Genomic DNA, 11,353 nt, shown 5'->3' on the forward strand with positions numbered 1-11,353 from the left:
CTCCATGATGTGAATGAATGAGGCATTGCATAGCGCTTTTTGTATATTGCTGTATACCTAAAATGCTTTACAGTATGAGGGGAGTCTCTCCTCAACCACCAACACTGTGCAGCATCCACCTGGATGATGTTACGTGGCAGCTGGGATGAAAATGCACTTACAGTACACTAAGCACCCATGGGATCAGGGAATCACCTTTCGTGATGTCACTCAAGTAATATTGTTGTGTGTGATTGAAGCGGTGTTCTCAGTCTTAATTGTTGTTTTTGGTTGTTAACATTGTGGATGTCTAAGTGTGTCAGGAAAACAATACAGTGTAATACAGTGTGGTATTCTTTAAGGTACCCCGCGGTAAGAGTACAACCTCATGGTATAAAAATACCACAGTATTAGCATCTGAAATTATGTTTTGTATGGGGCTGAGAGTGTGTCATTGCAGAGTAAAAAAAGAAAACCTACTGACAGAATTATATTATAATTTCAGATTGTGTCATTGCAAGATGTATAAGACTACAGAGCAATATTTTTTATTCATGCACCGTGTTGTTCATTTAGCTTTATAAGCGATACTTCAAAACCAGCCCTCCGGGATACAGCAGATCTGAACATTTCCGACAATCATGACGATGTTGTCCTTGATTTATGACCCTGCACAGTTCATGGTGTAGATGTTGGATTATAAACTCTTTAACAGTATAAAAACTGTGTGATGATCCGGTTGTTATTTTGTGTAAACCTTCAGCTGGCTAACGTGTTCGTCTGACCCCGGTGAAAAAACTCATCAAAGACCTCTTCCATGTAAAGAGCATTGAAATATGTGGAATTAATATAAATAAATTGTTATGAATACAACCACAGTGATTGAGAGGATTTTTCATAATTGATTAAAAAAAACTGTATTGAAATGCATTTTACAATATAAATGAAAAGTAATTTTTGAATAATTCTGACAAAATGTATAGTTTTCGTTCACAGGTGACATTCAAGATTAGCTCAACAAAATTAACAGATTAACAAACTAAAAGAACATTTACAACACTAAAGAACATCCAACTGCATACCATACATATCTACAAATACCACATTTACAAAGAAAGTATACAGTGTGCTCAAAACGTCTATATCCGACTATGAAAACTTGAGGACTATGGTTAAAAAAAGAAGCAATTCGAACTACGGTATATCAAATAATACTTAAGTAATTTAATAAACCTAAAGTGCAGACCACTTTGTAAGATATAAACATTGTTCCAAGGGTTATGCTAGACTAGTATTGTTTAGCATGAATTTGTAACATGAATCATAATGAAAGTGAAAGTATTATAATGCAATATAAAGCTTTGTTGTAGTTCAGTTTAATAAATGCACAAACCAATTTAGAGACTGAGATTTATTTTACTCACTCGGGACGAAAAACCCCAAAAGCACAAAGTTGTGTTTTGTCAATCAACAGGTATTGAGAATATATCCATGTGAACCAATTACAATTTTAAATTGTATTTATGAGTCTAGTAGTTAAATAATAATAATACATGTGTAAGGTTTACACTGTAATACGTTCTGTTAAATTAAAGTTAAGATTAAGAACAAAGTAAAAAAGAGAGAAATTCTTAGCAATTCAAGAAAAATTGTTTGTGTTTTTCCCTTGCAGTATTTTCGGCACTCCAACCCTGATTTAATGTACATGTGTATACACATATATCAAATTAAATCCAGATAAACAAAAAGCAAATGATGTATAAACGGCATTAATTTATTACAAATGCAGGAAAAAAGGTTTTATGATGTTAGTAATCATGTTTTTTGGTGGATTGCTAAAAATAGTTAACTTAAAATAAAAAGGTGTCCCATCACAAGTGCCTTTGGGGGTTTACTCAACAAACAAACTCAAATTCACACAACTCAAATTATTATGTGATTATGTGAAAGTCGTAAATTGTCTAGTTTACTTCATGAACAACATAACTTTTTTTTATGGCTGAACATAAGTAGAGAATGTTTGATCATATAAATAAGCAAACCTTGTTATATTATTACTTGTTTATCTTTTACTACAACTGTATATATTCTCTGCTTTAGATAAATACCTGTTTTAACATTTCCTTTAATGCATTTTTACTGGTTGTGTCACTACACGAATACACAAACCTCAACCATAGTAACAGTCAACAAACATCAGTGGTAGACATGCTGCATCCAGCGACTGTGGTGCCAATAATTTACATAAAATCAATGATACAGCAGAAATGACCTTTTATTAAGAAATAAAGCGATGATACAGTTTGTCAAAATTTTTGGTGTTATTGTGGAGCATGTATTTTGATGCGTTTGCTTTTCCCTTTTCTTGATCTCTCTCTGCCACTGTAAGTGTTTACAGCGTTGCTTATAAGAGTGATGATTGTCGCTGTTTCTAAGCCTGTGGAAACATGGACAAGCAGTGTCAGCTCTTTCTCTGCTCCCTTTTATAAGCGCCACTATTTTGGAGCATTTTATTGATTGTAAAAACAAGTTAAACATCATAAATGTTGAGTGTTTTTGCTATAATTTGATGCATAGTTTGTGATATTTGATTGAAAAATAATGTAAAACAAATGTAATAAAAATGCAGACACAATAAAAATTTTGTGGTTAAATAATAATTGTATATAAAAGTATGTACTGTTCAAATTAAGAATACATTTGAGAACAAAGTAAAGAAGAGAGAAATTTGACCCAATTCAAGACAATTTTATTTTAAGGAATTCAACCATAAACTCATAAATTTGTGTTGCTCATGCAGGCATTTTTTCCAAAAAATGTATAATGGCTAGTCTCATACAAAAAAAAGGTTTCATTATGTTAGTAATCATGTTTTTGGTGGAATTATAAAATAAAGTTAACTTAAAATAAAATGTCCAACCATAACAAGCATTTTTTTGGGTAAACTCAACAAGGAGGGACTAAAATCCACCCAACTCAAAATATTATGTGAACGTTTTAAGGCATCAAGTCAAGTTAACTTAATGAACAACAGATCAATTTTTTTGTTGGCTGAACATAAGTAGAAAATGGTTGAAATAAACCTTGTTATATTATTACATGTTTGTCTATTACTACAATTGTACTTTTCTGCTTTAGACAGAGCAAAACATTGGTCAAATAACTGTTCAAATTGTTTTTTGAATGCAATTTCACTCGTTGTGTCACTGACTCATACACTAACACACAAACCTCAACCATGGTTACAATCAACAAACATCATTCGTTCAAAAAAAACTCTGCACAGTGACAACAACATTAAATCTTGGATTTCCTCAGCTAGAACTAAAACACAACTCTAAAAAACACGTTTAATATTTCTCTATCTAATTGAGAAACAGTTTGGTTTGTCTGTAAGCAGCTTTTGCTGATTATTTATGATTTAGGACAGAATGGGATCATTGGCATCAAAATCCGTGCGACAACATTCACGACAACTTCCACCAAAATTTGAGGAAGAAAGACCAGGTAAAAGTATATTTCATTTCCCATATACTGCGGTGCTCAAAATGAATACTCACTATGTGTGCCAGTAAATTTCAACAGCCATTATCACCAGTGTTGGGTAACTTACTCTGAAAAAGTAATTAATTACTAGTTTCTAATTACATATTCAATAGTGTAATTAGATTACTGTACAAATAACTCTCTGCAAAAAGTATTATTTTTACTTTTTATAATATGAAAGTATTATAGATACTTATTACAAATTACTTTCTATATTCTATCAACCTTGATAAGTTAAGTGATTCAAGGATGGACATGAAACGGCTTATTTAATTTGTTTTAATAAATAATATTAAACTACGTAAAGTACTCTTATTTACTGACCAAATTATTACAAATGTGAGAATTACACATTAAAGCACGGATTTTAAAATTAGACATTTTGATGTCAATTCCACCATTACACAAACATATATTAAATAGTGTATTTAGTTTAATTATATCAAAAGTAACTGTAATTAAATTACAGAAATAATAAGAGTAATCCCCCACTTCACTTTTTCAACGGAAAAGAAATTAAATTACAGTTACTAATTACTTAGTATAGTTACACCCAATACTGACTATCACTAGCCAGTTTGGCGGGTTGTATCTATGTATGTAGATATGCTGCATCCAGGGACTTAGGTAGATGATAAAAGTAAAAGATTAACACAGTAACAATACAATATTATTATATAAAACTTTTAACTTCAGCCGTGAAACCTAGTTTCACACCACAACTGCAGCCAGTGACAATGCAGGATGGTGCTGGGTGGGAACATCCTGCACTACAAGCTTCAGAAACAATCTTTACTGGATACACGTATAAATCAGGTAAGAAGTTTAATTGCATTTAAGACATTTTTTATTTCATTTTGTTTAAGATATATAACCAATGTTTACATGAGCTGTATTAACACTTCTTTTTTAACCTGCAGAAGTGAATAAGACAGGTAAGAAGATTTGTTTTTTCAGACATATAAAACTATTTACATGGTCTATATTAATGTTTCTTTACCCACACAACAAAAACTTACAGCAACAGTATATAAAAGAGGTAAGATGATTTTATTTCACGTCAAATAACCAATATTTACATGAGCTGAATTAATATAACTTAACCTTCAACTTGCAGCACGAGTGCATAAACCAGGTGAGGGGTATTATTTCAAACATAAAACCAATGTTAACATGATCTGCATTATAAGATGGTTTAGCAAAGCACACATAAGATTAACTGATGTTTTACATGATCTTTTTTACTAGAATTGGATAAACCGTGGAGGAACTTTAAATGGGAGTAAGTAGGACTAAAGTTATTCTATAGGTTTCTGCAGGTGTGCAATGATACAGTGATGTTCAAAACAAAAATATGAGGAATTATGAAAAAAAAGCATTGTTTTTTATTTAGTCCTGCCCTGAACAAGTTATTTCACAAAACATACGCTTACATAGTCGTCATAATTTTTGGTTGAATTGTAAACATTTTCCAGATTCTGCAAGGTGTATGTAAACTTATAAACACCAACATATACTGTATATAAGAGTTTGGTTCGAAAATGAGATAACTACATTTAAAAAATATATATATTATGTTATCATGTTTTTTATTATGCTGGTTTGCTGTATTTGTTTGTTATTATGGCTTAAATCCAAACAAAAACGTGATTTTTGTAAGAAAATAAAGACAGAGTTGTCACATTTTGGAACAGAACTCTTCATGTGTTCCATCACAATCACCAGCTGGACTGCCTTCTCAAATCCACTAGAGGGCACTCCCCTCATCACACGGACCATCATTGCACACTACATATCCCATAACCCATTGCATGGACACATTGAATACTGATGATTCTCACCTGTTTGTAGTAACCTCTGTCTATAAAAGCCTGGTTCATTCACTCTGTCTTTCCTAAGTCTTGTTAGTGTCTGAGCATTATATCTGTCTTGTCTATCAGTGGTTTGATCTTATTTACCATTTGGTTTACGACTGTTTGCTGCCTGCCCTGGACTTATTGCCTGTTTATACCTGTTCTTCCTGCTAATAAGGCTGCATTTAGACCTGCAACCCATGAGTCTTGAGCAGTTCGTGACATGTTCTGTATTTGTGTATTTCTGAAAATAATCAAGTTAATGTTATTTCAGTTGCGATTAAAAATGTATTTGCAGAAATAATTCTGTATAATATAAATTAGTAGTGTCCTCAGTTATTCAAACTTAACTTGTTTAGTTTCATAACTCACTTTTTTACTATTAAACTTAACTAATTCCGTTAGTTGTTTTAAACAAAACGATACTCTGATTTGCCATGTTTATCTTCTTTTATTGAAGAGAGAGCAAAGAATTGTCTCTTGTCTTGACACAGTCAGAATTCAGAACTGAAAAAGCAGCTGGAGGGATTTACTCCGAGTAATCCAGCTGTCATGGAGATCAAGATCCTGGTTGCTGGACAAATTGGTGCAGGAAAATCCAGCTTTATTAACTCCATCAATAGTTCATTTCAAGGACGGATCACCTCTGGAGCACTAGTAAATTCATCGGCTGGAAATACTAAAAGTTTCACAAAAACAGTATGTATTTGTCATCTATTGTGAAAATCATATTTTGCTTAAAGATACTAAAGAGATCAGGTGTATGCCAAATGTATCAATATAAATAATCCAACGCCTTTTTTTTCTTGGTTTGTAGCTTAGAGAAATCAAAATCAGAAGTAAAAAAAACTTGCCCATTGTCTTCAGGGACATAATGGGCTTAGAACCTGAAATGTTGGCCGGGACACAGACAGACGACATCATCAATGCTCTATTTGGTCATGTGAAGGAGGGCTATAGAGTAATAAACCTCACTACAATATAACATTTAAAAATAAGATTTGTTCGTGTGCATTTGCATATACCTGATTTTTTGCATATTTTATTTTGTTTATACATTTAGTTTAAAGAGTCAAAACAAATCGCTTACAAGGATCAACATTATACTGGTGACCCCGGTCTCTCTGACCAGGCTTTCTGTCTGGTTTACGTCATAGCTGCCGATACAGTCCAGTTCACAGATGACAAACTTATGGACAAGTTGAGGATCATCCGCCAAAGAATCAGTGATGAAGGTAACACTGATCCTTAAATGTATGAGCTCATGCCGACAGTGTATTAAAGACAGTACTACTAGAAGTAAGGAAGGTACCATGTGAAAATGTGTTTATAAGCTTGTGAGTACTAATTTCAACTTTAGTAAACATAAAACGAAACTTTAGTAAATTTATATGAAACATGAAAATATATCAGAAATGCAACTTGTTTGAAGTAGTAGTCTTTACAAAACAAAAGAACAATAACAAGTAGACATGACAAGAATCTTTTTGACCTATAAGTCATCATTAGTCTATATTTTATATGTTCTATTACAAAAATAATCTTCATAAAGTAGCATATAAAGATTTTTTGATTCTCATTTCACTATATTCACTATAGTTTTATATGTAACTGTGCATGACAAGTAAAATCTTGAGTCTTATTCCAATGAAGGGTAGTGATTCTGTTTTCTCCGCAGATGCTGTTTCCTGGTTGAGAATAATAATAAATTCTCATTATTCTTCCTAAATCTTAATTTACACTTATCTTGTCCTGGTGTGTGGCATATTATATGATGATAATATCTTATATTGTCTGCAACATCATTGTAGCGATTCCTCAAGTGATTGTTATGACCAAGGTGGATGAAGCATGTCCTCTGGTGAAGAATGATCTAAGAAAGATCTATCAGAGCAAGAAGATCAAAGAAAAGGTATAGATTATACTATTTAATCGATATTTAAACAATTTACTTAATTGAAACAATTAAATCCAACTTCAATTTGAAACTAAAAATCAAATTTTTTCAGCATCTTTAATCACTAATTAATCCATTTCGGTTGAAGCTACATGAATGATTTATGTTGTGGTTTAAGGAGTTTAGCCTTGTGTCGATTAGTAGCCCATATAGATTCTGTTCAAGTTGTCTGAATGTCTTGCTTTAACACACTAACCCTATACAGAGGTGGGTTGCGAAATATCTTACTAAAGTAAGAGTCATTATAAAAAAATATCTTAGTAAAAGTAAAAAGTATGCAATGAAAAGACATTCAAGTAGCCAGTAACTAGTTTCCGTATGACATTATAATGTTTATATTATTAGTATTAAATACATCCGAAATCATACCATGCTAAAATGAGTATTCTCAAAGTACCCGGTGGTAAACTGTTTCTGCTTAAAATTCGAAGTGCAGATCCATCTCAAACGGCTATAATAGCCCACCACTCTCCACAAGAGGGCACACTAGTGACACTGCACTATTAATAAAGTTAAATAAGAGAATATCCCTCTCAACAAGTCGGGCTTACACCACTTCATCCATTTAATTAAAATGACCATTTGGGTTTACATGTTAAAACAATTTGTTTCAAATGTTGTTGAGCCACTGTCCATAATTAAATCAACTTTGACCAGAGTTACTTTTTTCCTTAGATGCAGATGTGCAGTGACACAGTGGGTGTGCCGATGTGCAACATCTTCCCAGTGAAGAACTACCATGAAGAGATTGACACTGATGATAATGTTGATGTTCTGATTTTGAAAGCTTTGGATCAGATTGTTCATCTTGCTGATGACCGGTTGCTTAGCAGCAGTAACTAATGGAATGAAAATCACTTAGCTCTGGGTTGCAAATATGAGCATTTACTTCTCATTAATTCAAGCAACATACTTTGATTATACAACTGTACGTATTATAAAATATAATAAGTTTGCACAATAGGAAATATATAGGAGGCAAAAATTCTGTCAAAAGTTCAAGGCAGCGCACTTAAAGTAAAAAAATAATAATGAAAAACAGGTGTAATGATAAGATTGAACACACTGTAAAAAAGGAAATGCAAGAAAAATTGCACTCGTTACAGATTTATTGCCCTTGATATAATCATGATTAATAGTGTCTATTAATTCAAAACTTCATATTTTTACTGCATAAACAATAAAGTTTTTGCTGTTTTACACATTAGTAAAGACTTCAACAAACTCATTTGCATGGATGACTAATTTAAACCCTGCTGACTGGTTACTAAATTCACAAACTAACACACACACGTGAGACTGGTTTATTTCTGCAAGAATAAGAAAGAGTAACGTTGACTAAGCAATAAATATGATTAAAACTAAACTTGCCTGGTGGTGGGGGTTCTTCTATCACTGGCTGGACTGATTATTTTGCTCCCATTGTCTCTGTTTATGTCTAATGATCAACATATTTTAAAATGATCTTGAAGCACTAAGAAATAAAATTTAGAATCTGCTCACCTGGGTTTAGTCTCTGTCTGAGCTGCAGTTTGAGCCTATGGTGTTTCTGATTGTTGTTTTGTGAGTGATACAGATCTCGGTCTCTAACTGTTAGATGTCGCTGTAGATTTAGCAGCACATTACTGTAAAAATCAACAGTAAAATACTGTATTTGTATATTACAGTAAAATACTGCAGTTCATAATGCATTCTGGGTAAGTTTGATTGAGCGGGAAACATTTACAGTATATTTTGGTCTGGCTGTAACCTTGCTGTAGCCTTGCTGTAATGTGCAAGGCAAAAAGTGCGCCACAACGTCAAATCACGTCAAATCACACAGAGCACAACTCCTGGCTGCAGCAAGAGGAGGATATTCAATTCGATTTCGGGCAGTTCGGTAAGTTTGCAGTCTGGTTTATTTTATGTGTTTCATGCAAAGCTATTATTTAGTTTTAGCATTTTGCACAACAGTTTGTCAAAATGTTATTTTAAACGTGGACTGAGAGAGAAAACGTCGCCAACAAACGTTGCAGTCTCTCTCAGAAATTAAACTAGATGTCCACCCACGGCTTCAACACGATTTACACAACCCACTTAATTAATCATGAGGGTTTTGTCAATCGAATTGTTTAAGTTCGTTTACAATGGCAAGGTAGGAAATGACTTGTATGTGGTAATAGATAAACTCCCGTTAACCAATTTACTCCCGTTAACCCATAACTAAGACTCCTCGCGAGCTCGGTCTTGGTGTCCCAGCTTAGGGACGCTTATCTTGGCTTTCCTCTGTTCATTCACGGGCAGGGAGAAGTAGCAGCAGTATTCAGGTCGACCGTATGACAGGCTGACTCGTGAATTAGCTGTGCATGTGCTAAAACAACATTTTCATATCAATCACTCATCGCTATTTGCGTCTTCTCTTAAATGTAAGAATATTGTTTGGATAAATGAATATCAACATTGTTTGTCTGTTAATAGACCAGACTCGACAGGTTCTATCTCACGCTCTCAACGGCCCAAATCGCATGTGAAATAACAAAAGCACTGTAGCCTACACAGCACCAAACTGCTCCACACGAAGTGAAACGTAATATTTAACAGAGATGAGTGCGATCTATACAGATTACTGCTGTTTTCATAAGGTACTATGTGAATAAATGGGTTTGCGGTGTTATTACTGTTTACGGTATATCAGTAAAAAGTAGAGATGATGTTCTTTCTAGTGATTTACATTCAGTTGGCCAATAAGTATTATATGCATACTATGTATGCATATTTGTAGCAATGGTGCTTACAACACTTAGAACAAGTTTTCAAAGACTCAAATCATTGCACGTACTTTGTTAACGAGCGATGCTGGCTCCGCCTTTACGTAATGACTCTTTACGTCGGAGAGAGGAGCGCAATCAGCTTGAAAATGCATTTTCGAAACTACATTGAATTTCGCTACACCCAAACTATTTCGTTATGTAACCAAAAATCCAACCCCAAATATCTAAACTCTTAATATAAATGCATAGGCCTAAAGGGGAAACATTTAAAATGATCATTTTGCTTCATTTTTGCTCGGCTATTTTAAATGTATTTAATAAACAGAATGGTTTCAAAATTTCAGCAAGTAACATATTTTTTTACTTGTTTTACAGCTCTAACGTGACAGTTTGGTCCACGTTTGCATCCTGGGTTTATGGGTTTTCTGTAAGTATTGACCATAATAATACAACTTTTAATTCAAATTTGTTTTTGGTTTTACTAATGACTTTTTAGTAACACTTACAATAAGGTTACATTTGTTAACATAGAATGTTAATACATTTTAAAATTTGGCAATACACTTTTAGATCAATCAATTTATCTCTGTTCACATTAATAATATTTGATAATGCATTATGAATTAACTATCATTGATAGTTCATATTAGCTGAACCATTAATACATGTTATGGAACAAAACCTTATAGTAAAGTGTTACTGAATTCTCTTTCACCATTTAGTTCACAATTTGTACTTATTTCTATGGCTTACAGATTTTGTTATTTGTTTCTTTTTGTGTTACAGTCTCACCATTGATATTCTGGCTGGATTTGGTCATTTTTGAAACTGGAAAGTCATCCCAGGATGTCCAGTTACAACTGCAAGTCATGTAGTTTCTCGACTACAATATCAAATGCTTTTTACATGTAGAAGTACACAGAAATGTGGCTAATCATCGCTTTATATGTGGCATACCTGAGTGCCCTTGCACTTTTGAGAAGTTTCAATCTTTTAAGTGTCATATGTATCAATAAAAAATATGTTTGATGCAAACATTGCTTGTATTGTCTTTTGAATTATATTGTCAAGTATAGCAGTTTTGTAATATCCATCCATCCATCCATCCATCCATTTTCTACCGCTTTATCCGAACTACCTCGGGTCACGGGGAGCCTGCGCCTATCTCAGGAGTCATCGGGCATCAAGGAGGGAAAAACCCTGGATGGAGTGCCAACCCATCGCAGGGCCAGTTTTGTAATATGAATAACTATAGATTTATATCTAAA

General features: G+C 33.3%; 1 protein-coding gene across 1 annotated transcript; it reads left to right on the forward strand.

The window, feature by feature from the left end:
- The first annotated feature begins 4,269 nt into the window (after window positions 1-4,269).
- LOC130407341 (interferon-induced protein 44-like) lies at window positions 4,270-8,178 on the forward strand. Its single transcript, XM_056730135.1, has 6 exons — window positions 4,270-4,341; window positions 5,877-6,077; window positions 6,196-6,339; window positions 6,442-6,613; window positions 7,190-7,290; window positions 8,011-8,178. Exons 1-6 carry the CDS (start codon window positions 4,270-4,272, stop codon window positions 8,176-8,178), a joined length of 858 nt encoding a protein of 285 aa, XP_056586113.1.
- The last annotated feature ends 3,175 nt before the right edge of the window (window positions 8,179-11,353 follow it).

Source organism: Triplophysa dalaica, chromosome 2, assembly GCF_015846415.1.
Source record: "Triplophysa dalaica isolate WHDGS20190420 chromosome 2, ASM1584641v1, whole genome shotgun sequence".
Lineage (NCBI taxonomy): Eukaryota > Metazoa > Chordata > Actinopteri > Cypriniformes > Nemacheilidae > Triplophysa > Triplophysa dalaica.

What these genes read in the sequence shown, in the direction of transcription:
- LOC130407341 (XM_056730135.1), top strand. Translation starts at nt 4,270, where the DNA reads ATGGTGCTGGGTGGGAACATCCTGCACTACAAGCTTCAGAAACAATCT. An exon ending in TGGATACACGTATAAATCAG is followed by an intron (nt 4,342 to 5,876) that starts GTAAGAAGTTTA and finishes TGACACAGTCAG; the next exon opens with AATTCAGAACTGAAAAAGCA. An exon ending in ATGTGAAGGAGGGCTATAGA is followed by an intron (nt 6,340 to 6,441) that starts GTAATAAACCTC and finishes TTATACATTTAG; the next exon opens with TTTAAAGAGTCAAAACAAAT.